The sequence below is a fragment of the Phaenicophaeus curvirostris genome, chromosome 14 (assembly GCF_032191515.1).
Source record: "Phaenicophaeus curvirostris isolate KB17595 chromosome 14, BPBGC_Pcur_1.0, whole genome shotgun sequence".
Lineage (NCBI taxonomy): Eukaryota > Metazoa > Chordata > Aves > Cuculiformes > Cuculidae > Phaenicophaeus > Phaenicophaeus curvirostris.
In genome coordinates, this window is record NC_091405.1 from 6,348,390 (window position 1) to 6,374,347 (window position 25,958).

A 25,958-nucleotide genomic window follows, 5' to 3' on the forward strand; every position below is an offset into this window, starting at 1 on the left:
GCTGGGCTGCTGAGATGTCTTGCTGAGCACCGACTTTTCCTTTCTCTCTCTGTTGTGGGCATGAGCAACTTCAGAGAGGTCTGTAGTCGTAGCCTCTTGTTTTCAGGTGACCACCCCTGGAAGGTTAGGCTCCTGCAGTCCACCTAATAGTAGTTTGGTTTGCTCCCAGGTCTCAGCAGGAGTGGCCGATCCCTCTCTTCAGCTGAAGGTGCATCAGGTATGCATGTGTGATAAAATCAGTTTGGGATACTCAGTGCAGGACAGCCCGGCTGTAGAACTGGTGTGGAAGATGAGCTGAGGACACCACCTCCAAGGTATATTCTTCCATGAGGGTTGGGGACAGCTACTCTTTCTGCACTTGAGACTGTGCAGAAACTCCCCCCTGTGCCCTGGGGGCACGTCCGTAGCAGAACCAAGCTTATAGTGAAAAATACAGCCTCTGCTACCTGCCCATGGACCTGCCAGTGACCATGACTCTTGGGAGTGAGCCACAGGCCAAGTGCTGCAGTAAGCCAGGTGGGTGGACCAGGAATCCTCCTGCCTGCTTGGTGGGTGAAGTTTGAACCAATCCAAGAACACTTCACACCCAGTAGGAAGATGGAGCTGGCCCGGAGCAGTGCTAGGTCTGGAAAACATCAGGAGTTCTTCCAGACAACATGGACTTTATTGGCAATAAATGCTTTTGGTGAGCTTCCTCTTGGCTGCATCTCGAGCAGATGGCTGGTTAGTACAAGCATCGCCCTTGCCCAGCCTGTATTTCTGTGCTCTCTGCTGCTGGAGCACCTCAACTCATGCTGAGCATGATTGATGTGTCCTTCCAACCTCCTACCGGAGTAGGGAAATGTTATTAATCACATTCGCTTTAGGAGGAATACAAGTATTAAGGGGATAGATGACTTGCCTGAGGACATGCTGGAAAGCCCAGGGTGGTGCTTGGAAGTCAGTTTGGGGTCCCTAAATTGCAGAAAGGAGCTTTAACCACAAGACCTTTTTGTACAGAGTTTTATAACCCTTCAGCACTGTTCTTTCATGCTTTTAATAGGGATTTTGCCCATGTAGGGGCAGATGCTGTAAGGCTGGTAGAAATTTACTGTTCTATTATAAGAAAGAAAAGCAGTCCCTACATCAAGAGCAGCCTATAAAATGGTGTTACAATAGATAATTAAATCGTGAGTTAACCCAAGAATTTGAACAGAGATAAATAAATGCTCTTTTTTTTTTTGATGAACAAAGAAGGCTGAAAATGGATGTTGTCATGTACTTTTCTGCTCCGCCCAATATAATTTCATGCTCTCCTATATGGATTTTGATGAGTTCTGCAGATCAATGGTGCTGCATTTAAACACGAGCTAAGCAGTAATTACAGATGCGTGCAAGATTTATTCATCTGGTGGCACTGCACCAACTGATGGAAGGATCAGCCGTACCCAATCAGCGCTTGAAGCTTCTCAAAATAAAGAGCTTTTTGGCTCCCACTGCAAAGTGAAAATAAAAATAACCCCCTGAATCCCAGGAATGCCCCCTTCTGTCCGTGCAAGGAAGGCTGCAGGATGAATCTGGGTCCATTGCTCACTGTTGCCTTGCTTCTGCACACCCATATATGCTGATCATGTTGGGACTTCTTCACACGCTTGCTGTATGACCCACTTGTCCCTAGGGAAGAGGACTGGATTGGTGAGATTTAAGGTCTGAGGACCTGGAGGATGAGGATGAGGATGAGCAGTGTGGAGGAAGGAGCCAGGCAGTGGGCAGCCAGCATTTCCCAGGATCATCTCCCGTGTGCCGGAGGGTGTCCAGGCCCAGTGCATGTGGGCTGGGAGCCAGCGTGACGTGCCACGCTGCGGCATGAAGGGAGCAGCTGGGGCACTGCAGTTGAAACCACGGAGGTGCGTAATGTGGCTCTGTTGTTATGGGAACACGTGGCAGGGGATGCAAGGTAGCATGTTTAAAGGCAGATACCGGATTTTGTCCAATTTTAATTCAGGTTCTCCCTGTTAATGTGGGCTATACACCTATATAGGAGCCCTCCCACGGAGCAAAGGTGCTTGCTCCCCACTGTCACCGCAAGACACCACGATGGGCAAGGGAGTCCTGCTCTGTGATGTTCTTTGCTGGGATTTCAGACAGGGTACCGGTGCTGCTCCTACACCCAGATTTCTCATCAAGCTGGTGGAAAGCAGCAACACATGAGGCAGAGTCAGCAGGGAAGAAGCAGAACCTACAGCCCTCCTGTGGTACTTCTGTTCTGGGGCAAGGGAAGATAAAGAGTGGAATGAATGGACTGAACCAGGCAGGCCAGGGGGTCAGGCAGCTCTTTCAGACACCGAGATGGGTGCCTGCACTGAAGTCAGAGAAACCCTTGGTAACACAAACAGGTCAGACAGGTGATCTCTGTGCATTCAACTCGTGGATTTCTATTTACTCCCAACTATTTTCAGTAGATGCCCTTAAGCGTCCCATCGTGATCACAGATATCTGAATGAACACAGAAGGGCTGAGCTTCAAAGGCAGCTCCACTGATGCTGGGAAGTACAAGCAAGTGGGAAACCCATTCAGCCCTGCCCAGAGAGCAGCCAGAGGTGGGAAGAGGTATGCCCAGGGTGTCCTGCTCTGAAAACTTCCCTTCAGGACTGCATGCAGCTGAGACCCAGTCGAGCCTTTGGATCACAAGAGGCAGCTCTTCATCATGGGTAGGGAGGAAGTTCTTGCATCCGTAAGGGTGGTCCTCTGGGCAGGATACAGGTAGCTGAGCTCCTGGGTAGAAATGTGTAGCCTTTCATCCTGAGTTTATTTGCAGCTTCCACATTCATGCCATCTCTTTGTTTATATATTTTTGTTCAATGAGGTACTCCTCTGAGGATTTCTTAATGCAAAGTTCCTGCTTCCAGTGTCAGTTTAATTTGAGCAAAGCTTTTTGCCTGGACTCCATTACCAATGCCCAGCTCTCAACAGCTGCTAGCTAGTGTCAGCTGCCTCTTTCTCTTTCTTTCTCCTGTTCCTGCTCATTGCAGATTTGGCGTCGCTGTTCAGCCCACTCCCTGGTGCAGTATTTCTCATGTTGGGGATCGTAAGGCCATGGAACTGGAATTGTTTAAACTGACATTAACGCTGCTTGGTAGGATGTACTGGCTGGCATTTTCCTGAACGAGGAATTGGAAACGGTTCTCATGTTATCGTCAAACCTTATGCACCAAGAGCAATGCTGATTGGGAAATGCTGATTTACACCATTGAAAGTACTGTCAGAGCCTCAGAGCTAGAGACTGCTTGTGGGGTGTTTTATGGCTTGCAATTTTGGGATGCTGAATTTCTTTTCAGTGCTGGTGCTTCCACCAAACCCGCTGCTCAGCACTGGGGTGACGACGGAGCCCAGCAGGGAAGGGGTTACAGTGAGGCAAAGTAAATGCCCAGTAAGGCTTGGACTAACCTCCAAACCTGGAGCTGACATTTCCTTGGCGTGGCTCCACGGTGCAGTTGGTGCCTGGTTTCTTTCTCCCCTGTATCTCTTCCCTCTCCTCCCAGCAGCACAGAGAAGGTGCTGCCTCAAACTCAGGCTCAGTACCATTTCTCTTCTTTTTTTTCTCAATAAATTCAGAAGAGACCCCCAGGGACCTTGCAGGAGGTGCCTTCTCCAGGTACTCAAGCACTAAAATGCTTTAGATGGATAGGAGATGGGGAAGGTGTAAGCATGAGGGTTTTGGCACGAGGATGGGTGGTTGCTCTGCTGTACTCCAGCCTCCTTCTGCTCTGAACTGTGCTGTCACCACTGGAGTAAAGCAGCCCTGTGTGGAGCCCGTGCCTGTAGAGCAGAGTGAGTCTGTGCTCAAGCTGCAACAGCCCATGCAGAATTAACCCCAAACACAAACTGCTGAGGTGGTCAGAGATGTGTGGGACATAAGAGGGTTTTCTGATGGGCACTGGCAAAACAGGAGTTGTGAGTTGAGATCTGTATTACATCAGTGGTCTGAGGGCAAGGAACAGATCTGAAGAAGGTGAAATAAGAGTTTATAGACAGTCTCAGTGTTGTTTTTACTCTAAGAGATAGTGGAAGAGGTATGGATGAACAAACTGTTATGGACCTTGTGCTAGCTTGGTGTGTTGCAGGGAGGGGAAAGAAATAAAAAGAAAAAAAGATAATAATAGGAAAAGATAAAAAATCTGCCTGAAGTGTACCTGGCTCACTGTGCTGGGTGCTCCTGCCTGGCTTGAACGGGAGAGGCAGCAATGCAGCAGCATCACGTTAGGCTGCCTCTAGTTCCCTGGCCCAAATCAATGATCGTCTCATCAGTGTGTGTGCTGGGAAAAAGCAGGTACTAAACCCTTGGCAGGAACACCACTGCTGGCACCGACCCAGCCCTGGAGTGGGCCACAGGACCTGCCGACTTTGTGGAGCTGGAGGCATTACGCTGGGGAGCTGCAGTGCCTGCTGCTCTCTGCAGGGCTGCTGCTGAAAACCCAAGGGAAAGCTCAGCCTTTCCCAACTGTCCAGCCAAACTTTCCCCATGCCAGGTTTACTCCCGAGAATACACCATGTGCATGGCACCAGCTGTGCTCAAAGATATGCCTTGGCCACATCTTCTGCGTGGAGAAAGAAATCTCATATTTCCCCCTCTCCCACCTAAAAAGCAGGAGGAAATCAATGGCTGGGGCTTGAACATTGGCTCAGTGCTTGGCTTGGATAAGGAAGAAACGAAGTGGTGTTTGCTACAGGGCTAATTAGAGCTATTATATCAATTAGTCTGCGAAACGATCAGTGCCCAGGGCTCCGCCAGGCGAATCCTGCTTTCGGCAGGACTGTCTTGGCTGAATACCGATGCTCTGTTCCCGTGGGGCTCACCCGGACACCCCCTGCCACGCTTTGCCCTCCTGCCCAGCCCAACAGGCTCCTGCCTCAACCTGCTGCTGCCTTCGCTGCTCTCACCACCGTGGACATCCATGACTCCTAAATAGGAAAGTGATTATTGTCCCCTTCAGAGAACTGAGACAAGGAGCTTCAGCCTACCGACCAGTGGGCACCAAGGCTCTCGGGGGGGCCCAGATAGCTCTGCCCTCCTCCTGGGGGCTGTACCACCTTCCTTTTGTGGGCATAGCTCCAGGTGCTTCTTCCTCACGATTGCTGAGTCCTGTAATTTTATGGCAAATGGCACAATATTTGCTGCATTTCTATTTTTTTCTTTCTTCAATTTTGTTCCCTCTTAAAGCCTCAGCTCTTCAAGACTGGATATTAGATGGACTATTTGCTTAAGGAAATCAAAAAGGACTTTCCAGCTCTCCTGTTCGCAGACAAAAGGCTTTAAAGCATAAGCCAGAGGGCTTGAGAAGCAGCGGATAAAAGCAGTTTTCCAATGCTTGTCTTAATATATATTGAAAAGTGGGGGCTTTTTAGCTAAGCTCATGATTGGTTTTGGATTTAACATCCAGCCTTAAACACCTGAGGATGGGGATGCTGCACTCTTCCAGAGGGGACAGCGTGTGTGCGTGTGTGTGCACGGGCTGGACCCTGGGAGAGGGCAGGGGACAAAGGCAGGGGCTGCACCCCTCTAGCAGCCACTCAAATGCTTTTTGGGCTCTCCTGTGCCATGGGACCCGATGAATCGCACTGTCCCGGCGCAGTGTGTGCCCTGGATGCCCAGGATGGGGACAGGGTGGTGGATGGATGTTGGAGTGGCACCTCGTGTGGTCAGGGGAGCATCATGCTGAGAAACCCAGGGGCAGGGAAAGGCTGGTGGCTGTGAAAATGTGAAGAAGGGGGAAAGGGAGATAACTGCATTCTGAGGGCATGGAGCTTATTTGCCTTGCCTGGCAGTGCTTTTCCTGAGCTGGAGTGGCTCCTCCAGAGCTGTTTGTCCCTGGATGGTGGCAGGCAGCTCTGCCCAAGAGCTCCCAATGCCCAGCCCTGTGCTCCCTGGATCACAGCAAAATTCCTCGGCAACTTTGCCTTCCAAACTGGGATAATTTCTGGGATAGGACCCCTGGAGGGGAGGGTGGGCAGCATCTCCCTGTCACACTGTCACCACCGATACCTGGGGACCCATGATGGCTTGCTCCATGCCGGAGCCTGGCTACACACAAATTCCCATGTTCCTGCCATTCTTTGCCACTTAAGGATTTCAAATTGTCAGCAAATACATTGGGAAAAGATGCACCACTGCCACGTTCACCTCCCAGCATTGCAGATGGTGCCAGACCTGATGCCATGAAGAAAAGCCACGGCACAGTAGCTTTGCCTGCAGCCACTCTGCAGTGGGACATCTGCCTTGCTGGAACTATCCAGTTCCCTAAGGAGCTTCGAACAGCAATCGGGATGCTCACTGGTAGGAGACACCTCATCTCATGTCCTCACCTTGCTGTTTGTTTTGCAGCAGAGCTCGGAGTAAGGTGCAGAGAGAGAGAGGGTAGGTTGGGCTCCTTGACTCTGCAGGAGAGGAGGAGCAAGGGCTGCAGGTTCCCAGGAGAACTTGGGCTCCCTGGCTTTGAAGCTGTATCCCAGCTGCTGACACCGGCATGGGAACGAAGCTGGGGTGAAAGGCAGGAGACTGGTGATGGGCAAGCTGCAGGGCGTGAGCAGTGAAAGGCAGAGCTGGTGGGACAGGGAGGCTGTGAGCACCATGGAGGTAGCAGAGAAAAACCTGAGCAGAACAACAACAACAACAAAATCCTCAACCCCAACCCTTGGTGGCAGCCTGCCAGCTCCAGCTGGTTTTGTAAGGACATTTCAGCCTAAAAATACACAAACACTCAGCCAAAAAAAAGTGAAATCTTTCTGCGCTGAATCTGTCACCCACAGCCCTTCGCCACGCAGGAAGAAATTCCTGTTGGGTCTGTCAGTCGGCAACGAGAACAGATTATCCAGGGTTCAGGACTGTGGTTTTCTTGGAGGTAAATGCCCTGTGCATTGTTGATCAGAAGTGCTGGCATCTCCACACAAAACCGTGGAAAGAGAAGAGGCTGTTCCCAAATTCTGGCAGTGCCCTCTCCTCCAGGCAGTGTGAACTGCTGCCCGGCTCCCACCCTTTGGATGGGAGCTTTGCCAAAAGCAGGATAGCCCTAATTGGTGCTATGGGCCATTAAGCAGCTATTTATTTAGTCAAGATGTCAAGATTTTACTAATCTTCAGGCCAAAGATAACTGTTGTGATGCGACATTGCAATGAAAAATGGCAAGGAGACAGCAGGTGCTACCACATCTTTCTCCCCAAGGAATGAACTACCTACATAACTTCTCTGCTCCTCCTTGCAGGACAGTCTGTGTTATCTCCTGGGTCTCTTCAGATAGATCTTACAGAGGTTTTTTTGGGGTAAGGGAGGATTAGGAGGGGGGAAGCGACAGCAATATACCACAAGTTTTTGCTTGCAAGATCCATATCTAAAGAGGTGCTCAGTTTTGAGTGGAGCTGGCTGCAGAATTTGCTATTTCAGATGGAAAGGGAGCAAGCAAAGCATCAGAGCTCCAGTTCAGCTGGTGAGTGGTTTCCTGGATGTTCCCACAGGGTGCTGGGTGCTGCCACAAGCTCTGCTTTAAAGCCCAGCTTTGCAGCTTCTCCTATTCATGGAAGAAGTAAAGTGTGGGGGGTGATGGCATCTCAGGTTACCTTTGCACAGACTGAGAGTGGATATAGCCCTTCAGAAATTGGTGGCTGCCCCATCCCTGGAGATGTTCAAGGCCAGGTTGGATGGGGCTTTGGGCAACCGGATCCAGTGGGAGGTTTCCCTGTCCGTGGCAGGGGGGTGGAACTGGATGGTCTTTAAGGTCCCTTCCAACCCAAACTATTCTGGAGAGATCACACCCACTTTTGGTGAGCTTTGGTCTCCACGTGGATGAATGGTTGGACTCGATGATCCGGTGGGTCTTTTCCAACCTGGTGATTCTATGATTCTAAGACTGAGGGTGAGATGCTGTAAAACATCCATCTGATTTCAAAGAAATTTTTCCTCTTGTGTCCTTCCTCTGGCTCACACTCAACCCTAGATGTAGCCACAAAACAACAGCAATTCCTTAATTTATGAGGATAACAATGAAGCCTGAGACCTCTCCTAAGCCCAAGACCTGCTAGACTCTAACAGACTGACGCACATTCTGCCCCTGTCTCCCCTACCTCGCAAAAGCAGCTCTACCCCAGACCTGGCACCAATAGACATTACAAAGGTTGCTCTTTCCTGGAAATCTATTTGCATTTAATTTGTGGGAACTAAGCAAGACTGGCAGCTCGAGTCAACCTATGAGCTGTTTTGTTTTGCTTATTGCAGGGGGAACTTAATTATTCAAAGCTGGCGGGCACATTTACGTATGGGGAAAATTAAACCATAAATTCAGAATGAATCTGCATCCATGCTTGTGATAGATTTTCCCTTTCCACGTTATCAGTGCATGGGCTCTGAGATACAAAAGTGGGTTGTTCAATAAACAGCGCAACGCAAGTCATCCCAATTAATTGGATTGTTCCATTTATGCTGCTACTCCCTCCAATTAAATGCAAGGGAGCACAAGTGACAGGCACAAGTAAGCCTGGCGCACAGAAAACCATATTCTAATGCAAAATCTGTGATGAGAAAATGAAATCTACGCACCTGATAGGAATATTAATGCAAAACCTTGACCTTATAATTTTTCTTTCTTCAGGCTGAGAGCCAGCAACAATTGCAGCTCATTATAACAGACCATGTCCTGACAGTCGTGCATAATTCCCACACCCCACCAGTCCCGTGGTCTAAATTCTTGCCTTGCAAGGTGTGGGCATTATCATAGAGCTCTGTGGTCCTGCATGGCTACAAAAAGAAGACTGCAAGCAACCCTGAAGACCCTTTCTCCACTGTCATAAGAGAAAGAGCAAGAGGAAAAAAAAACCAAAAGACAAAACCAGAAGTGCTGGCTTGGATTGGACCTCTGGAGTTTATCTGGACTATCCCCCAGTTCAAAGCAGAGCCAGCTTCAAAGTTAAATTGAGTTTGAAAGTTAGCTCAGGTAGCTTAGTTGAGTATTTCCAAGGATGGAGATTTTACACTCTCTCTCAGTTGTTAAATGCTGCCTTTTTGGGGCTGAGTCTGGAAGCCATTCACCACATCTCAACAACATCTGGCTCTACTTTCATAGCTGTTTTCTCGATGCAAATTGTGTCTTGGCATGTGGAATGCAATAAGTATCAGCAGGGAAGGTGATACCATCATGCAAAGACAATTCTTTTGCAAGGAAAAGAGATTAAAAAATGGTCCTACATGATACAGGGTGAGAAGGAAGGCACTGCGGTATTTTATTCTGAATTTGGTGCCACTTTTCAACAAGGCAGTGCCAGAGGAGTTCTTGAAGGCAGAGTGACCAAAGTGTTGTCTAGTTTGGACTTGGTATTTGGCAAAGACTTGAGGCATCGGGGCTGTGGTTAACTATGGTAGAGCAGTAGGCACAATTGCATCTCTCTCTTTTTCCACTGAGCAGTGAGGTTTGTATCCCTCTCTGGAGGCATCTCCCTCCCTTTACTCCCTATGGAGTGAGCCAAAAGCAACAAGCCTCCTAGCCCTGACACCTCTGATATGTGTGAAGATGGATGGGCTTAAGGCAGGACTAAAATATTTTACGTTTCCACGGTAGTTTCACAGCCCTGGCATTATCGAACGATCTTTCAATGTACTTGGAGGCAGGAGGAGAATAACTTGAGATGAATTCAGGCTTTTTTTGTGTCTCTGTACTTGCAAACTGTCTCTGCTGCATATCTTGCAGGCCCTGTGCCTGTTTGGATATGCAAACAGAAAATAGGTGCTCGCGTGGATGCCCCATCTGCTCCATTGTCCCTCTGAAGTTTGGAGGCCATTCAAAGCAGGTCCCCATCCCTGGGTGGTTAAGATCAAACTTGCCCTATGCACTTTACTCCACTGACCAGGCTAGTTAGGAACTAGAGACTAGGAAACAAATGACCATTTTAAAATCTGAACAAAAGTAGGAGATTAAGGAAACCAGCTGGAAACCTCTATTTTGCTGATTTTGAAAGCAAAATGTGGGTCACAGATGTGCTTCCACAGACAAAAACTGGCCAGAGAAGAAAAAGACATCAGCAGTGCCCAGATTCTTTGATGATCAGAGGTAGTTTTAGCTCCCAGGCATACAGACAAGAAAAGAAGAGGAGACGAAATAGGAATAAAAACATAATCAAGAGATTAGGAATGTGGAACTCAACCCACCCGTAAGTTTGCCTTAGGGAACTAAGGAAAAATGCAGTAAGGAAAAAAGATGAAACTAATCGCTACATCTTACTCCCCTTCTTTTGCTCTGCTTATGGTTTTCATTTTTGCTGTCCAACACACAGCAGGCCCGTTACAGAACCGTCCTTTTTCTTTGCAGAAGCGCTGTTCCTTTGAAATATTTGCTAAGGACAGGCTGACTTTAGAGCCTAGAAGCAGCAAAGCTAAGCTTTGCAGGGAAGTCCATACCGTTAGGCAGGCATGTGTGGAAGGGTAGGAAGCAAAGTGCTTATGAGGAACGGCTGAGAGAGCTGGGGGTGTTTAGCCTGGAGGAGGCTGAGGGGAGACCTCATTGCTCTCTACAACTACCTGAAAGGAGGTTGTGGAGAGGAGGGAGCTGGGCTCTTCTCCCAAGTGACAGGGGACAGGATGAGAGGGAATGGCCTCAAGCTCAACCAGGGGAGGTTCAGGCTGGACATCAGGAAAAAATTTTTCACAGAAAGGGTCATTGGGCACTGGCAGAGGCTGCCCAGGGAGGGGGTTGAGTCACCTTGCCTGGAGGTGTTTAAGGGATGGGTGGATGAGGTGCTGAGGGACATGGTTTAGTGTTTGATAGGAATGGTTGGACTCGATGATCCTGTGGGTCTCTTCCAACCTGGTGATTCTATGATTCTTTGAAAGGAGAGCTATTGCCCACTTCTTGTTTAGGCTCATACAAACTATTACACCTATTTTCACTGAAATTAATGATAGAGTCACTTGGGTTGGGTGTATTTTAGATGTTCTGTAGAAAAGATGGATTGTAAAGCGTGATCTGTGAACCTGCCAGAGAGTATTCCAGCTCACTCTTGCAGGCTGTTGATTAGCCTGTGGCTTGGTCTCCCAGGGCCCGTAATAGAAGGCCTGTTGTTTGAGCCATTTAGAACAACCTCAGACTAGAGCACTGGAAGAGCAATGTAGGACAACGGCAGCACTAATGCGGAGAAGCCTAATAGGTTGTTCCTTAGAAATAGCCAGGCAGTGGAAAGGGATTTCTGAAAAGCATTTAGGGCATTCAGCAGGTGGCTTCTGGGCAAACAGAAGCACCTGGATCACTCCTGAAGATCCCAGTTGTACTGGCCATGACAGGACCCAGCTGCTGGATGCTTTTGGACTTTGCAATATGTGCTAAGCAGCCATGGATTGAGATGTCTGACTCTTGCAGCAAATATCCCTCTTGCCAGCAAAACACCAGTCCCTATGGTTGAACACCGAGAGAAACCTGAAATAAGAATGATGCCAGTCCAGCTCACTGCTCCTCACTATTTATCCAACTTCGGGGAACTTAAAGTTCAGTCCTTGTCTGGAATTTATTTCTCTTAGCACTAATGAAAACACATTTTGTAGTTGCTATATTTTCAAATCCAGTAGCAGTGTCAATAAAGATAAGCCCTTTCCTGGGAAGAGAATAGAAAACTGTCTCAAATCTTCCACTCACGCAGAAGAAAAAAACCCAAAAGCATTGATGGATTAAATGAAAAATATGCCTCTTTTCACTGGGAGTCCACTCGGCGTGAATAAACACCAACTGAGCTCTCACTTGCATCACCATCTGGTGTGATGGCACCAGGGCCTAGAGGTGCAGCAGGACGCGTTACAGTGCATCTCTGCTCCCAGTGATGGAACAACCAGAGGCTCCTAAACAGCAGCAGGTCTGTAAACGCAAAGGACTTTGTTATTTTCAGCTTCAACATCTGCCCTAGCCCAGAGAAAGCAAGTGTCCAGCCACAGCCCGATCTACAGAGAGAGGCAGCACAGCCACCCTCGGGTAAGGAGGATCTTGCATCTTCCTCTGCATGCAAGAGATTTCTGTTAACGACATCAACATTCATTTTGCTGGGCTGCAACCGCACACTGGTATTATTGTGAATGCCACAAAGCCTCTTCAGCTGATGTCTAGAAATTGCTTGTGGTTTCAGAGGTCTTGCTGATGAATTGCCCAGCAGCTGGTCACGTTGGGAGGGCTGTGCTTATTATTTTCAACTGCTATCTTGCATGGAAGGGAAATCAAAATACTTTCCTCAAGGTAATTGGCTCTAAAACAATTGAAGAAGTTTCCACAAGGTTGTAATGCAATTAGGACTGGCATTTTATATAATTTATATCTCTAAAGGTATGTTTATGCCATCAGACCCTTCTTTTGTGGGAACAAAAATGCTGGCAAGAGAAGGCTGACTTTGCTATTACAGGCAGTGAAATATATTTTAAACATGGGTGTCCATCCTGTAGTTATTTAAAACCAGCATAATGTCAGGATCATTCCCAAGATGCCGTTGCTCATGGTGAGAAATGGTTGGGTAGGATGCTGTGACACCAACCACACATCTGCAGGTTTGTCATTTGGGTTTTGGTCAATGCCAAGTGATGTATCATCATTCGCCTTCTGCTGCAGCACCACAGGAGAAGAAATAATCCTGTACTCCCCAACTGCCTTGCCAGCTTGGATGGGAGCAGCTGGTGCAAACTGAGGACAATCAGGCCCACCACATAGAATAAACTCATCAGCCATGCTGGTGCCTAGATTCTTGTTTTGATTGATACTCAAGAAAACCCTAAGCAGCGATGCCAGACAATCCACACATGCCATAACAACTCCAGAAGTGCTTGAGTTAGCTGGTGGATTTGTTGACACAGGATATCGTGAAAGCCAAAAACATGGATGTGGCATTCCCCCGTCACCACTTGAAGAATCCTCTATTTCCCTGACTACTGAAAAGTCCAAGGGTATAACTGGGGAAATTATCACTCTGTGCTTGCTTGTTCCTTATGCTTCTCCTTAACCATGTTTTACTGACTCCTGCCCAAGGTACAGTACAGGGCCAGGAGACATTCTGGCCGACTGCAGCAGCTGCTGCGATAGCAATTACAGGATGAAAACCTTTAGCATCCTTGCCTAGGTGGAGGCAAACAGATTGGATGAATTATCATTAGGAATGGGTCTGAAATGAAACCTGGGCGGCACTCAATGTTTCCTCAGAGCCAGAGCAGCCGTTTATGGGATGAGCCAAAGTTATGGATTCAAACAATCACCATTAAAAAAACCCTGTATATGCTCCCTAATGGTAGAGATGACACCAACTGTATTATGAAAATAACGTAACACCACTGTAAAAGCAAAGATGTCCCTTGCCCTTGCCTGTAATCCAGCTGCCTATCAGTACAGTGTATGACTATCAGAAAAGCAAGCCCAAGAGCTGTACTGCCATACAAAGCAGGTGGTCACACCCCTTTGTTATCTATGAGACAAACTAAGAAGCTGCCAGCTACCCGCCAGCTACGTCCATGGGTTGGTCTGTCTCCGCTCACCAGGTCCATGTTTGTAGAAACCTACCTTGAGCCATTCAGGAGCACTTTGGGAAACTGGCTTTGGGGGCCGTGAACCTTATTCCAGACACAAATGCCCTGCCTGCTCCTTTCCACCCTGCAGCAGCCTCTGACACAACACGCATTCCACTCTGCAAGCAGAACTGTGTTCCAACCCACTGCTATGAGGTCACTGACTTCAGTCAAAACTTTAACAAGCTCAGATACAGCTTCTTAACACAAAAGACTATGGACAGGAATACTCACTACTGGGCCGAGTCGTTAAGTTGGTATTCCCGGGACCGGTTGAAGCATTCTTGGATGCCAGAGTCTGCCCAGAGTCTCATCATAGCTGACAGCAGCTCTGGAGAGAAGGGCTCTGTGTCCTCCATCCGACTTACGACATCGCAGACCATCTTGGCATCAGCCTGCAGAGGAAAGAAACAAGAGATCACAGAGATGCTTAACGCAGAATTGGGAGCCAGAGATTTCAGAAACAGTTCACCAAGCCATCAGGTGCAAAGAGGCTGTTTCTCAGGATGAGGCTTTAGGATCCACACTATATGATCCAGGAGAAAAGGCAAACGGAGGATGGAGCAAGGAAGCCACAAGGAAAGACGTTATTTGTGCAATCTGCCTCATGTCAACAAATATTTCCATCCAGCAGACAAACCAGTTGACACCGTGTATGTGTGGAGCTTCTCGGGAACACAAGGGAGCTCATATTTCAAAAAGCATATTTTAAAAGGCTAGCAAAGTGATGCGTATCCTGCAGTGATACCTGTTTTATCCAAAGGAGTAACCTCGATGAAGTAGGGGCTGTTTGTATCAGAAAGAGCAGCAGAAAGGCTCCAGAAACGATTTTTTTCCAGAGGCTGGTGTTTTGCTTTTCCTGAATTCCCGTTCTTTGCTATAAGCCCCTGCGACAGGGGCTGATTCACAACACAGACCACCTTGGTCGGCTGCTGCTCCTTGTGACTCAGAGGGAGAGGAATCTCCTGTGGTTAGGGAGGATGGCAGCGAGGGCAGGGCCAGCTGGCCCTTTCCCGATGGAATCTGTTTTGGTGAGAAAAATGTGATTCACTGGAACAGCAACTTTTCCTGGAGGATAGTGTTCTGACACAGCTCAGGTCCGGAAGATGTCTCAGATTTAGGATGGGAATGTCTAGACAGCCTGGAATAGCTGAGTCCAGTCCTACTGTAACAGCCCACAGTGGCTGATGCTTCACTCATTTGCAAAGGTGGACACTCAAATTCATGACCCTGCTCTGCTTGCTTTGCAGTAAGCAGATGTCCCCACAGGATCCTGAAATCCCAGGGGTGTTGGATTATCCTCAGTTTTTCTTTCTTTGTTTCAAAAATTTTGGAGAAGCCTCATATTTCTACCAGCTGAAACAAATCCATTTATTATTGCCATAACTAATCGGAAAAGAAGAGCTCTTATTTGTTATGTGTCCTTACAGCAACTTAGTGAATTTTGTTTTATTTTATTCAGCCTAGATAAGAGAAGGCTCTGGGGAGAAAAGAACGCTCCAGGGAGACGATAAAGCAGCTTCCAGTACTGAAAGGGGCTCCAAGAAAGCTGGGGAGGGGCTCTTGATCGGGGAATGCAGGGATAGGATGAGGAGGAACAATTTTAAGCTGAAAGAGATTGAGATGAGATTTTAGGAAGAAATGTTGTCCTGTGAGGGTGGGGAGGCCCTGGCCCAAGTTGCCCAGGGAAATAGTGGCTGCCCCATCCCTGGAGGTGTTCAAGGCCAGGTTGGATGGGGCTTGGAGCCCCTGATCCAGTGGGAGGTGTCCCTGACCATGGCAGGCGGTGGGACTGGGTGGGGTTTGAGGTCCCTTCCGACCCAAACTGTTCTGATTCTGTGATTACCTTTTCTCTTATCTGCTAGATCAAACCCATTCTTGGATAAAGCAGGTGCAGGTCTTCACCTTCCAGGGTGTTTGGTCTAAATCAGTAAATGCTGACCAGAAACACAAGTCTGGCAAAGGGCAGCGCAGGCAGTGCCCATGCTCTGCTGTCGCTGCCCCATGGACAAACCACCCCTGTCCATCACAGCAACCTATCTCACGAGCACAAAGCCACCTGCAGTTGGGTGTGCAGCTCCTGGGGAGCCTGTACCTCGAGCTCTTACATACTTCCCGGCTGTCAGAGGCTTTGTCCTGTTCCTCAGTTCTGCCAGGTGTGGCTGATGTTCCTTTCCAACACTCATATTTAGCAGCTATGATGGGGAACACCCCAAAGTGCTGAATGGGTTGCTCTTCCTGGGTACCACCTGAGCACTGGGGACAAAGCGTTACAGGTTTTGCCGCAAAGCAAGCACAGTATTTCTTAGGTCATGGGTACAACCAGAAGTGGAGGTGCGACAATGTTCAAGAGCACCGCAGTGACCTAATTGCATGGGTGGGAATGACCAAGGGTATGAGATGGCCTGCATGGCCAGGATCAGAGCTCCTGTGCAGCCTCTCCTTATTGAACACTGACGTGCTTGAAAAATCACAGAGCACCAAACAGCTAGCACCGGAGACTGGGGCTGCTGGAGGTTTCAGAGTTCAGCCTCAAATTCCCTGAACATCCAGTCTTTCCAGGCTGAGGAAGTCTCAGTACTGTATGGAGACATGATCCCATAAAACTTAATGGGGTGGAGCCTCTATGCTATATGAGCACAAAGTCTCTCTTGCAGAATATTTTACTTTATATTGCAGCGCCCAGGAATCTTCCCAGCCCTCTGTGCAGACTCTGCTCGTTTTGGAGAAACAGTATTGATGACTCACACCTCAAAGCCAAGACAAACGAAGAACCTTGAAGAGTTCGGTTAATTTCAAAAGCTTTTCTTCTGCCCCAGAGCACTTTGTGAGCTCAGTGAATATTCATAAATCACCAGTATGGAATGCCTGCCCTGCTGGAGCTATAATCCTGTTCTTTTTGCGGACTCTAAATAACAAAAAACCTGGTAGTGACCAGTTAGCTCTGGCTGCGGTCTAGCATGGCCCCGTTTTTTGTGCATGTGTGGTGCAGAAAAAGCATCCACGCTTTCAGTCAGAAAGGAGAGAGGTCTATCATATGTTATCAAAAATTTTTGTAGCAGAAACATTGTGGTCAGCAGGTGTAGGGAAGAGATTGTCCCCCTGCACTCGAACCCTGTGTTCAGTTTTGGGCCTCACAGTACAGAAAGGACATTGAGGGGCTGGCGTGAGTTCAGAGAAGGGGAATGGAGCTGGGGAAGGGTCTGGAGCCCAGGAGTTCTGGGGAGCAGCTGAAGGACCTGGGGCTGTTTAGTCTGGAGAAGAGGAGGCTGAGGGGAGACCTCACTGCTCTCTACAGCTCCCTGAAAGGAGGTTGTAGTGGTTGGGCTCTTCTCCCAAGTAACAAGGGATAGGATGAGAGGAAATGGCTTCAGGTTTTCCTGGGGGAAGTTTAGGCTAGTTATTAGGAAAAATTTCTTTACTGAAAGAGTGGTGAAGCATTGGAGCTATCTGCCCAAGGCAGTGGTGGAGTTTCCATCCCTGGAGGGGTTAAAAAACCATGTAAACGTGGCACATCAGGACATGATTTAGCAGGCATGGTGGTGTCGGACTGACAGTTGGACTGGGTTCTCTTACAGTTCTTTTCCAACCTTAATGATTCTATGATTATCTTGACTACTAGATAGGTATTTTAGGTGCACGTTACAGATCTGTCCATCTGTTTGTGATGGCAAAGCACGGTTGAAGCTCTCCAGCTGCTACGGGCAGGGTCTGGGCTGCTTCTGTGCTTTGTGGATTTAACTGCAAGTTGCTTTCTGCAAAGCATCAGAGGGAATATCAAAACTGTCACATCTTCTGTGCTGGGAAATAGCTGCCTCACCTTTTCCACTACTGTGACTTGTGGCAATCCCCTGTGATTTAAGACCCAACACAAGAAATTCTGAGCAGGAGACGTAGATGAACAGCAATGACAGGGCAGAAAAGGAATGACCAGGGCCAGGCTTCCCCGAGTGACCATCTTGGGGCTGAGCTCATAGAGTAGAGGGTTATTTTGGTACCTGCTCCTCTGCAGTCGGCCGAGCTCCCACTTTGGGATGGGAGAGGTTGCCCTCCCACAATGTGGGAAGCTGCCTGCAGGACAGACTGGGAGCCACCAGGCTGGAGCAGGGCAATAGGAAAGTTTATTGCTCCTGCTGAATGGTAATAAAATTCATGGAATCATAGAATGATTTGGGTTGGAAGGGAACTTAAAGCCCATCCACTTCCAACTCACTGCCATGGGCAGGGACACCTCCCACTGGATCAGGGGCTCCAAGCCCCATCCAACCTGGCCTTGAACACCTCCAGGGATGGGGCAGCCACCGCTGCTCTGGGACACCTGGGCCAGGGCCTCCATGCTCTCACAGGAAAGCCTTTCTTCCTCAGATCTAATCTAAGTTTCTGCTTTTTCAGCTTAAAGCTGTTCCCCTTTGTTCAGACTTGGTTTTATTTTGCTTAGTGAACCACTGAACTCTCCATTTTACAGACCAGATGAAACAAGAGTTTTTAAAAACACTCCTCCCCCCTACCAAGGCCAAAGCCCCTCTGCCAAGGAGCTTGGGGCCATCCAGGAGTTCAGGCATTTGTTAGATGAGTTAACGAGCAATTAAGGATCCAAGAAGAGAAGATACCCCTTTCTTTTCTCACTCTCCAGGCCACATCTCAAGCTGGGAATGACATTAAAATCTCCAGCCTCCCCTGGGCCCAGCAGGTAGATTTCTAAATACTGCCTGATTGACTTTTCCCTTCCCACCTCCCCCCGGTCTGGCGCTCCTGCTTTTCCCGAGGTGAGAGGAGCTGAGCCTCCTGCCACGCTCTGCCTCTGTACTGAAGCCAGCAATTAAATAAAGCAAAACAAAACAGACCAACCAGCCGCCCCTACCCCCCCGCCTTGCAGTTCCCATCCGACGGTGTTTTCGTTAATGAATATCACGGTGGTATTTCAGCTACCTCGGGAGCTAAAAATAGGCAGTGCTCTGCCTCTGGGACTGCTGGAAGGAGCCACAAAATGGTGCAGGGCTGTTTGCTCCCCTGCTGCCTCTCCCTTTCCCCAGCTGCTCTGTCTTCTGTCCCCTCAGCCCCTCCGTGTAAGCTGGCTGGGAGGATCATAGAATCATGGAATGGTTTGGGTTGGAAAGGACCTTAAAGATCGTCAAAAGCCCTCCTGCCATTGCAAGGAGGGCAAAGGGATGTGCTGGTCTCCTCCGGAGTGGTTCTTATCAAAGAATCATAGAATCACCAGGTTGGAAGGGACCCACCGGATCATTGAGCTCAACCATTCCCATCAATCACTAAACCATGTCCCTCAGCGCCTCACCCACCCGTCCCTTAAACACCTCCAGGGATGGGGACTCAACCCCCTCCCTCGGCAGCCTGTTCCAGTGCCCAATGACCCTTTCTGTGAAAAATTTTTTCCTGATGTCCAGCCTGAACCTCCCCTGGTGGAGCTTGAGGCCATTCCCTCTCGTCCTGTCCCCTGTCCCTTGGGAGAAGAGCCCAGCTCCCTCCTCTCCACAACCTCCTTTCAGGTAGTTGTAGAGAGCAATGAGGTCTCCCCTAGTAGGTGCATCCCACCCCATCCCTGCAGCTTTCCCACGTGTTCTGCTGCCACTTCCCAATGGCTTCCTTTATCTATAGTAGGTCAAAGCTGATTGCCTTTGGGTTATTTGTTACCAAAAGTTGGATTTGTTCAGCTCTGTGTCACCCCTGAATGTCGAATGTCTTCACCTACAGTGGGAAAATTGAAGCTGGCTGGCTGGGCTTGACTTGGGAAAGAGCTGAGCTCAGAAACCCCAGGATGGCTTTAGCCATCAAGCTGTAAGCCCAAATAACCCTAACCCTTTGTTAAAGAGCAAACCTCCATACCAGCTGGGGAAAGATGAGGGCTCTGTATGGCCAGGGCAGGGTGGCGTTTTACATTACTGCAATCCACAGGCAGCCACGACCACAAAGCTTGTAATTGTAGTGGGAGGTCAGCGTGTCTCCTTCCTAACCCGGCGTTGCGCGTCCACCTTTGCACCAGACACATGGTATAAATCCAGTTCATAAAGGCAGCTGTTTTCTCACTAACCTGGACATCACGGCAGTTATTTAATTGTCTCCCATATGTCTCTGTCACCAAGCACACTAGCTGGGCTCAGCAAGCAAACTTGTGACTGCTCGTAACAGGCACACAGCCCCACTAATTGGTTACCTTGCTGGAAGGGAGAGGGGCTCTTCACGGCTGTCAGACATTACTGGCAGTCATGTTTGTTGCTGCAAGCTAGTTATTTTTCATCACACCGATAGAAATCACCTTTAATTATCTGTTCCTCATCACCAACCATGACCAGTTCCTGCAAAGGCACCAGCACAGTTGCTCCTGCCCAGCCTGCCATAAAGCTGCACCGGAGCAGGACTTGGGTCCCATTTCCCTGACCATCCCTGGGTAAATCCTGGCTCTGATCCTTTCAAGTTGCCTGGAGACTAACTGAGGGAATTTTTTTCTTTTTACAAAAAGCAGTAGTTTTCTGGAAGTGGACAATTTAAGGGAAAGGCAAAGACTTATGAAAAGCTATGTGGTACGAAGTCCTACAGAGCTCCACTGACATAAACCTGCAGGAGAACCGACCCAGGGTGTCACCTTGTACCATGCTTTCCTTTTGGTCAACTAAATCATGGAATCATTTAGGTTGAAAAAGGCCTTTAAGATCACCAAGTCTTTGCTTTATTAATTCTGATTAATAGAACTTGTCACTCTGCCTGTCTCAAAGGTTAACACCAGGGCAATTTCCTCCGGTTGCTGGTAGTACTCAAAACTTAGAATGTTTCAGAAAATCCATGCACTAGCAGGAAAAGACAAGAATTGTTTTTTGCTGGTACACAAGGCAAGTCAACCTCATTAAGAGCAGTGGCCATCACTAGCCAGGAACGTGGGGAAAATCAGATGGATATCTTGAAAGCATCAGGCATCCACAGCAGATATCCCTGGAGAGGAACTTTCCTGGGGGACCCAGACCAGCCCTCAGACAGAGTGCAAGTTCTTCTGCTACTTCAGTGAGAAACAAAGTCCTGTAACTTGAGGACAGAACATGGCTCATAAACTGAAACCCACCTCCTCCTTACAGATCACTTCAGAAATCCGGGCTCTGCTTCCCAGATGATGCGTGGCTGCATCACAGCAAAAGCCAGTTATTTTCATGGCTTTTGCAGCCTGAATGAACACTGGAAACAAAACAGGGCTGGTGAATACGCCTCTTCCAGAGCCACCCAGGGCCCAGCTCCAGGTCCATAGGAGTTTTTGTAGATGCTGAATAAATAGCCACACATATGACTCTCACTCTCCTTCTCACACATCTGTGTTTCAGAGCTGACCTCTGAATCTGTGGAAATCTGCCTGGCATGAAGCAGCTGCTGTGCATCACAGGAGAGACAATCTTCTCCTTTCCTCCTCTGTTCTTCCACTCACCTTCAGAACAGTTAATTGAGGCCTCCCACCTCTGCGTGGCATTTGGCTTGCTGAGAGACCCTGGAAGGCGCTGAGCTAGTAAAAAGCTATCAAGTGGCTTATTCAAATCTATTCCTTTAGGAAATATCTTGAGGTCGGCACCCAAACTGCATCCCCTCTACACTCTCGTTAGTCAGTGGCGGATCTGGAGAGCTCCTGACACAGATCCCAGTGGTCTGGGAAAGATGGGTTTACACTGATGCAAAGCTCAGTGCTGCACGCTCTAGCAATTTGCATTCCACAGCAAAGCAACATTTATCAAACAGCAAAGCTAAGCCTAAAAAATTAAGTTAGAGTGTCACAGTAGCCATAGAATCATAGGATGGTTTGGGTTGGAATGGACCTTAAAGCCCATCCAGTTCCAAACCCCTGCCATGGGCAGGGACGCCTCCCACTGGATCAGGTTGCTCGAAGCCCCATCCAACTCAGTCTTGAAAAGACCATCTCCTACCCTGGTCATGTAAAACAGCTCCCAAAGAGTTTGGCTGTCTTGGGTACAGTGCCAAAGGGCTGTTGTCTGTCTGCAAGCAGACAGGCTGTTTTGTACAGAAAACATAACCTGACAGCCACGGTGATGTGCAGATCTTGGAGGGTTGTGCTGTCTGGGTAGCAATTAGCAAAGCCCTGGTTTTCATATCCTGTTGGAGCCAAGATGGTTCCATCACTTCTGACTGCCTTGGCTGAAGAACTTTTGTGTGTCTGGTATGGTCTAGGATCTCTATCCCGAAACCTTGTTACTGCTGTTTTTTTCTGTCTGCTGCTTCTTATTTGGGGAGAGGTTGAGTACGATTGGTATTACAGATTATTACGGCTCTAAGGCAGGCCAGTTGCACTGTGCTTAGTACGACTTCTATTTCCAACCATTCCTTATGATACCACAGCTGAGCAAATCAAATTTGCTAGCTCTTATGTGAGTATAAACTTCTTTTCCTGAGACCCTGGGAGCCACTGTGAATTCCACCAGCATCCCTCTAAGAGCAGGATGCTCCGATGGGTCCTCTGTCCTACAAGCACTCAGCAAAAGGGCTGGGTATGGGACCTGCAAGTCTAAATGTCATCTCTCACTGATAATTTTCAGGCCATGCAGGCACAAATGGCACTGCCCACCAGGGAGGGGACAAGAGAGAGAGTCACAGATGGGGGACATTAGTCGCACGGCTTCATACTCCACAGGGAAGCCACAGGGCTGAGGAGGAGGCTGGAAACACGTAAAGACAAAAGAACAAAATCCTTGCAGCCCATTGCCCTTCTTTTCTCTGTAAAATCCTCTGCTGGGTAAAAGTCCATAAACTGTAATGGCACCAGAGTGTTTGTGTTGCAGTAAATGGGAGGGGAAAGCCTGGGATCCCACAGTGGGAGATCAGGTGGGGAAGCTGCATCAACTCTCGGCATTTGTAAAATAAGCAGCTCTTTCACATTCATCACAAAGCGCGTGGCTGAGGACAAGCTGAGTGGAAGTGATGGCAATTCTCCAGGAACCCACTCCGGGTTTGGGAATTCCTGACGACTTTAGCCTGCACATCTTCCCTGTCTTTAAGATTTTCCATGCCAACATCCCTCCCTCCAAGTGCATCTGGGTGGGAGAGCAGAGGGGGCAGCATTTCATTCCAAGCTTTCCCATCACAATGGGTGAAACTGGCTTTGTCCTTGGAAGAGAAAGGGAAGCAAGCCCCTGCAGTGGGAGTATTCCCAGGACAAAGGCGGATTTCTTTTAACATCTCTGGCTAAATGCCACTTGTGTATGATGATTTATAGGGCAGCGCCTTCCTGCTGGGAAGCCGTGCAGTGCTGGAACCTAGTAATTAGTTTAATGCTCAGAGCTTGATGCTGAACGGTGGGTGCTAATCTCCACTCTACAATTAATGTTGCAGATTTATCAGTGCCTCGTACGATGAAGGACTAAGTCTGTGAGCTACAGGCATCTGTCCCTGAAGAAAGCGCTGGTGTTTCAAACAGAAAGAACCTTGTTTCATTTTATGGTCATATTTTACTTGGTGATTTGTGTTGAAGATGCATACTAAGACAACAAGGTGGAGAGGGAAAATCCCCCCATCTCACCCCAATATTGCTTTATTTCAGCTCCTTGCTGCTTCTTTTCTTCTCTGTAACACTTAACTGGGATATCTGGGTAGGGATTTCTTACTGCTTTCAATCAAAACAGCTACAACACTAGGTGAGTTTGGTGCTTATAGCCCAGGCCTGATAGGGTGTCTCAAAATTATTCCTTGCATTGCTGATGGGAGAGCAGGTATCACAGCAGCCAAGTAATATTGGATTTTCCACTTGGTGGGAGAACTGAAAAATTAGGTGGTATGAAAAATCAGTTTGGATCAAACATGTTCTCCTGCACTAGTCTGTGGACCCCAAATTATCCAAAAAATTAAATTTCGCAGTCAACCAAAGCACTTTCATTGAGCCCTACCAAAATATTTTGGTTACTTTGGAGTTATTTTTGAGTGCAGGATTATTATTTGCAATGTAGGTCAGTTTTCATGTAAGAATTTTGTTTACAAATGAAAAGTTGGTAAAGTTATTGATAACAAAACACTTTGGCTATTCAGGAATGAAAAATTATTCTGAAAAATTCTCCAGACTTTCAAACTATTTCCTCCTGGCCACGAGTACCTGTAGATTTTGACTTGATTTTACAAAAGATTTTAGTTTCTTTTAGACTGTGTTTTTTAGAAAATTCACCATTCATCAAGCCTTTCTGTCTAGGTCTGGTGTTAAGTATAACAAGAACTTTAAATCACAGAATCATAGAATAGTTTGGGTTGGAAGGGACCTTAAAGCCCATCCAGGTGTCCCTGCTATGGACACCTCCCACTGGATCATTGCTACAGCCTTCCCTCCCTCTTAATTTCCAGCTGCCTGTGAATCATCTTCTGCCACGAGGACCAGGATTTCTAAGACCTGGTGTGGAGGATCATTTGGCTGAGGTCCAGTTGGGAGTGGGAGCAGCATTTGATGGGGCTGAGCGTGAGAAGTGGCTCTTGGAGGGGTCTGTGGCTGCCTAGGAGCCCCAGAGTTCAGAGTGGATGAAAGACAAATTTGTTGCTAAATCTCTCCTGTGCTGCCATATCTCCAGCAAAAATCAACACTCGAGTGCTTTTAACAGGCTTGGAGGAGCTATTCCTTTGATCAGTGGGGATTACAGAGAGTAAGCCCCACCAAGTCCCTCCTTACTGGAGCTGAGGCACTTCACACACTAACAGGTTGGCTTATATATCGTTTCAGGTTGCTGCAGAGAAAAATCGTCCTATAATTTTCCTTACAATAGCATCAAGAAAGTTCCCCAAATCTTCGGTGAGGTGAGGATGGGAGGAAGAAGGAGAAGAGGGGAAAATGAGAGAGGAGAAGGAAGGGAATCTGGTGGGTTGGGTGTGAGCACTGCCATTCTAGGGGAAGCTGTTCTTGGTGCTACTAACAAGAACTTCTGTTTATTAACTGCTCTTTTTGAAGACAGTGGAGAAATGGGATCTCAGGTGCAGCATTAGATGACAGGGTAGTCCATAAAATAAAAGGCTGGGAGGGAAATATCTTTATAACAGCTTAACAAGGACAGGCAGAAATAGGCTGGGGGCCCAGAAGAAATCTTTGATGCTGTTGTATGTATTTATTATTTATTCTTCTGGCACAAATATAGCATCAAAGAGTGTCAAAACCAAAAAGCCCATAACCTGCCCTATCCTAGATCTCTGTAACCATGGCATCAATTAGTACAGACAAGGAAAATCAGCAATGATGGGGAAAAAAAATGCCTGGCGTTTATGACACTTGCGAGGATGAGGCAGACTTCCTCGCTCCGGTGAGGATACACCAGAAGGGATAAGAAAATCTGTGAGCATCTTGCTAGCCTGGGCATCTGTGAGGCTCAGCTATGATGGAAAATGCCACGAAACAGCAAAATTGCTCTTTTCTGTGTAATCCCATGTCATACACATGGGAAATACTGGGTGGATCCCCCCTAAAACATTTTGCTGCCATTGCAGAGCACCTTGAACCTCACAAAACGGTGGGGATGGCACCCATACCTGCCTTTAGTTGGGAAAGGAAATAGCTGCAACGCCTCAAGCACCGTGGTTGAACCTCTCCATGGCTGAAACCTAGTGGTGTTCCCCTCTGTGGGTGTGATGCCACTAGTCCTCGCTGCCATCTCTCAAGCCCATCCTATTTCAGTGCTCTCCTTCCTTCCCTTCTGCTGCTCCCCCCCTCTCTGTGCCAGCCTCCTTGGCTCTGCAAGTCATGCAATCCCTGCAGCTGGAAGCCCTCCCTTGAGGTGGTACAGAGCAGAGGATTGTGTTGACGTGAGTAACAAGGCATAGGCTTAATATTCTACTGATTATGTTTTGGAAAATAATGTATATTCACTTTTTTTCTGGAATGCTTTTGCTGGCTTGGAAATATTTGAAGTACCAGTGGGGGATTAGGGAGCTTCTTTTAATCAGTTTTTGGTTTGTTTCCTTAGAGAAGGAGTAAAAGCTTACTCCAAAATGTTCTCCATAGAGGGATCGGGATTTGGCAGCATCATGCAGGGATGCCTCTGGATAAAGGGAAATGGGAACAATGCAGCCTCTCACTGCCTTCCAAAGCCCCCTTGCAGAAGGGGTCAGATCTCCACCGCAGGCAGATTTGGGGAGGGAGGAGCTGGTGTGATCCTCAGCCTGGGGGTCTGCTCACGCTGCCCTCGACTCACCCTGCGGCACAGAGCACAGCTGCCAATAAAACCTTGGAGCAGAGACTTTCACGGTTGCTTAGAAATCTGATTTCCTCTAAAATAAGTAGACTGGCCCTACAACCAACACGTACATCTCCACAGTGGCGTGCATGGTGGTCCCTCCATGGCTGGTCAGAAAGTGAGAAACCTTGACAAACCCAAATGTTTGTGATTCTTAGCCCTTCTTTTCTTTACCTTCTGTTACTTATGTTTTTTTATTCTCTCTCTCTGTG

At 48.1% G+C, this 25,958-nt stretch overlaps 1 protein-coding gene across 2 annotated transcripts in view; it reads right to left on the reverse strand.

Moving 5' to 3' along the window:
- Nucleotides 1-25,958, reverse strand: part of GNAO1 (G protein subunit alpha o1) — a 153,567-nt gene that overhangs the window by 37,864 nt on the left and 89,745 nt on the right. For both annotated transcript variants that reach the window (XM_069868709.1, XM_069868710.1), the window contains exon 4: nt 13,778-13,938. In XM_069868709.1, coding sequence (XP_069724810.1) covers nt 13,778-13,938 — 161 coding nt within the window. The remainder of the gene's footprint in view (nt 1-13,777; nt 13,939-25,958) is intronic.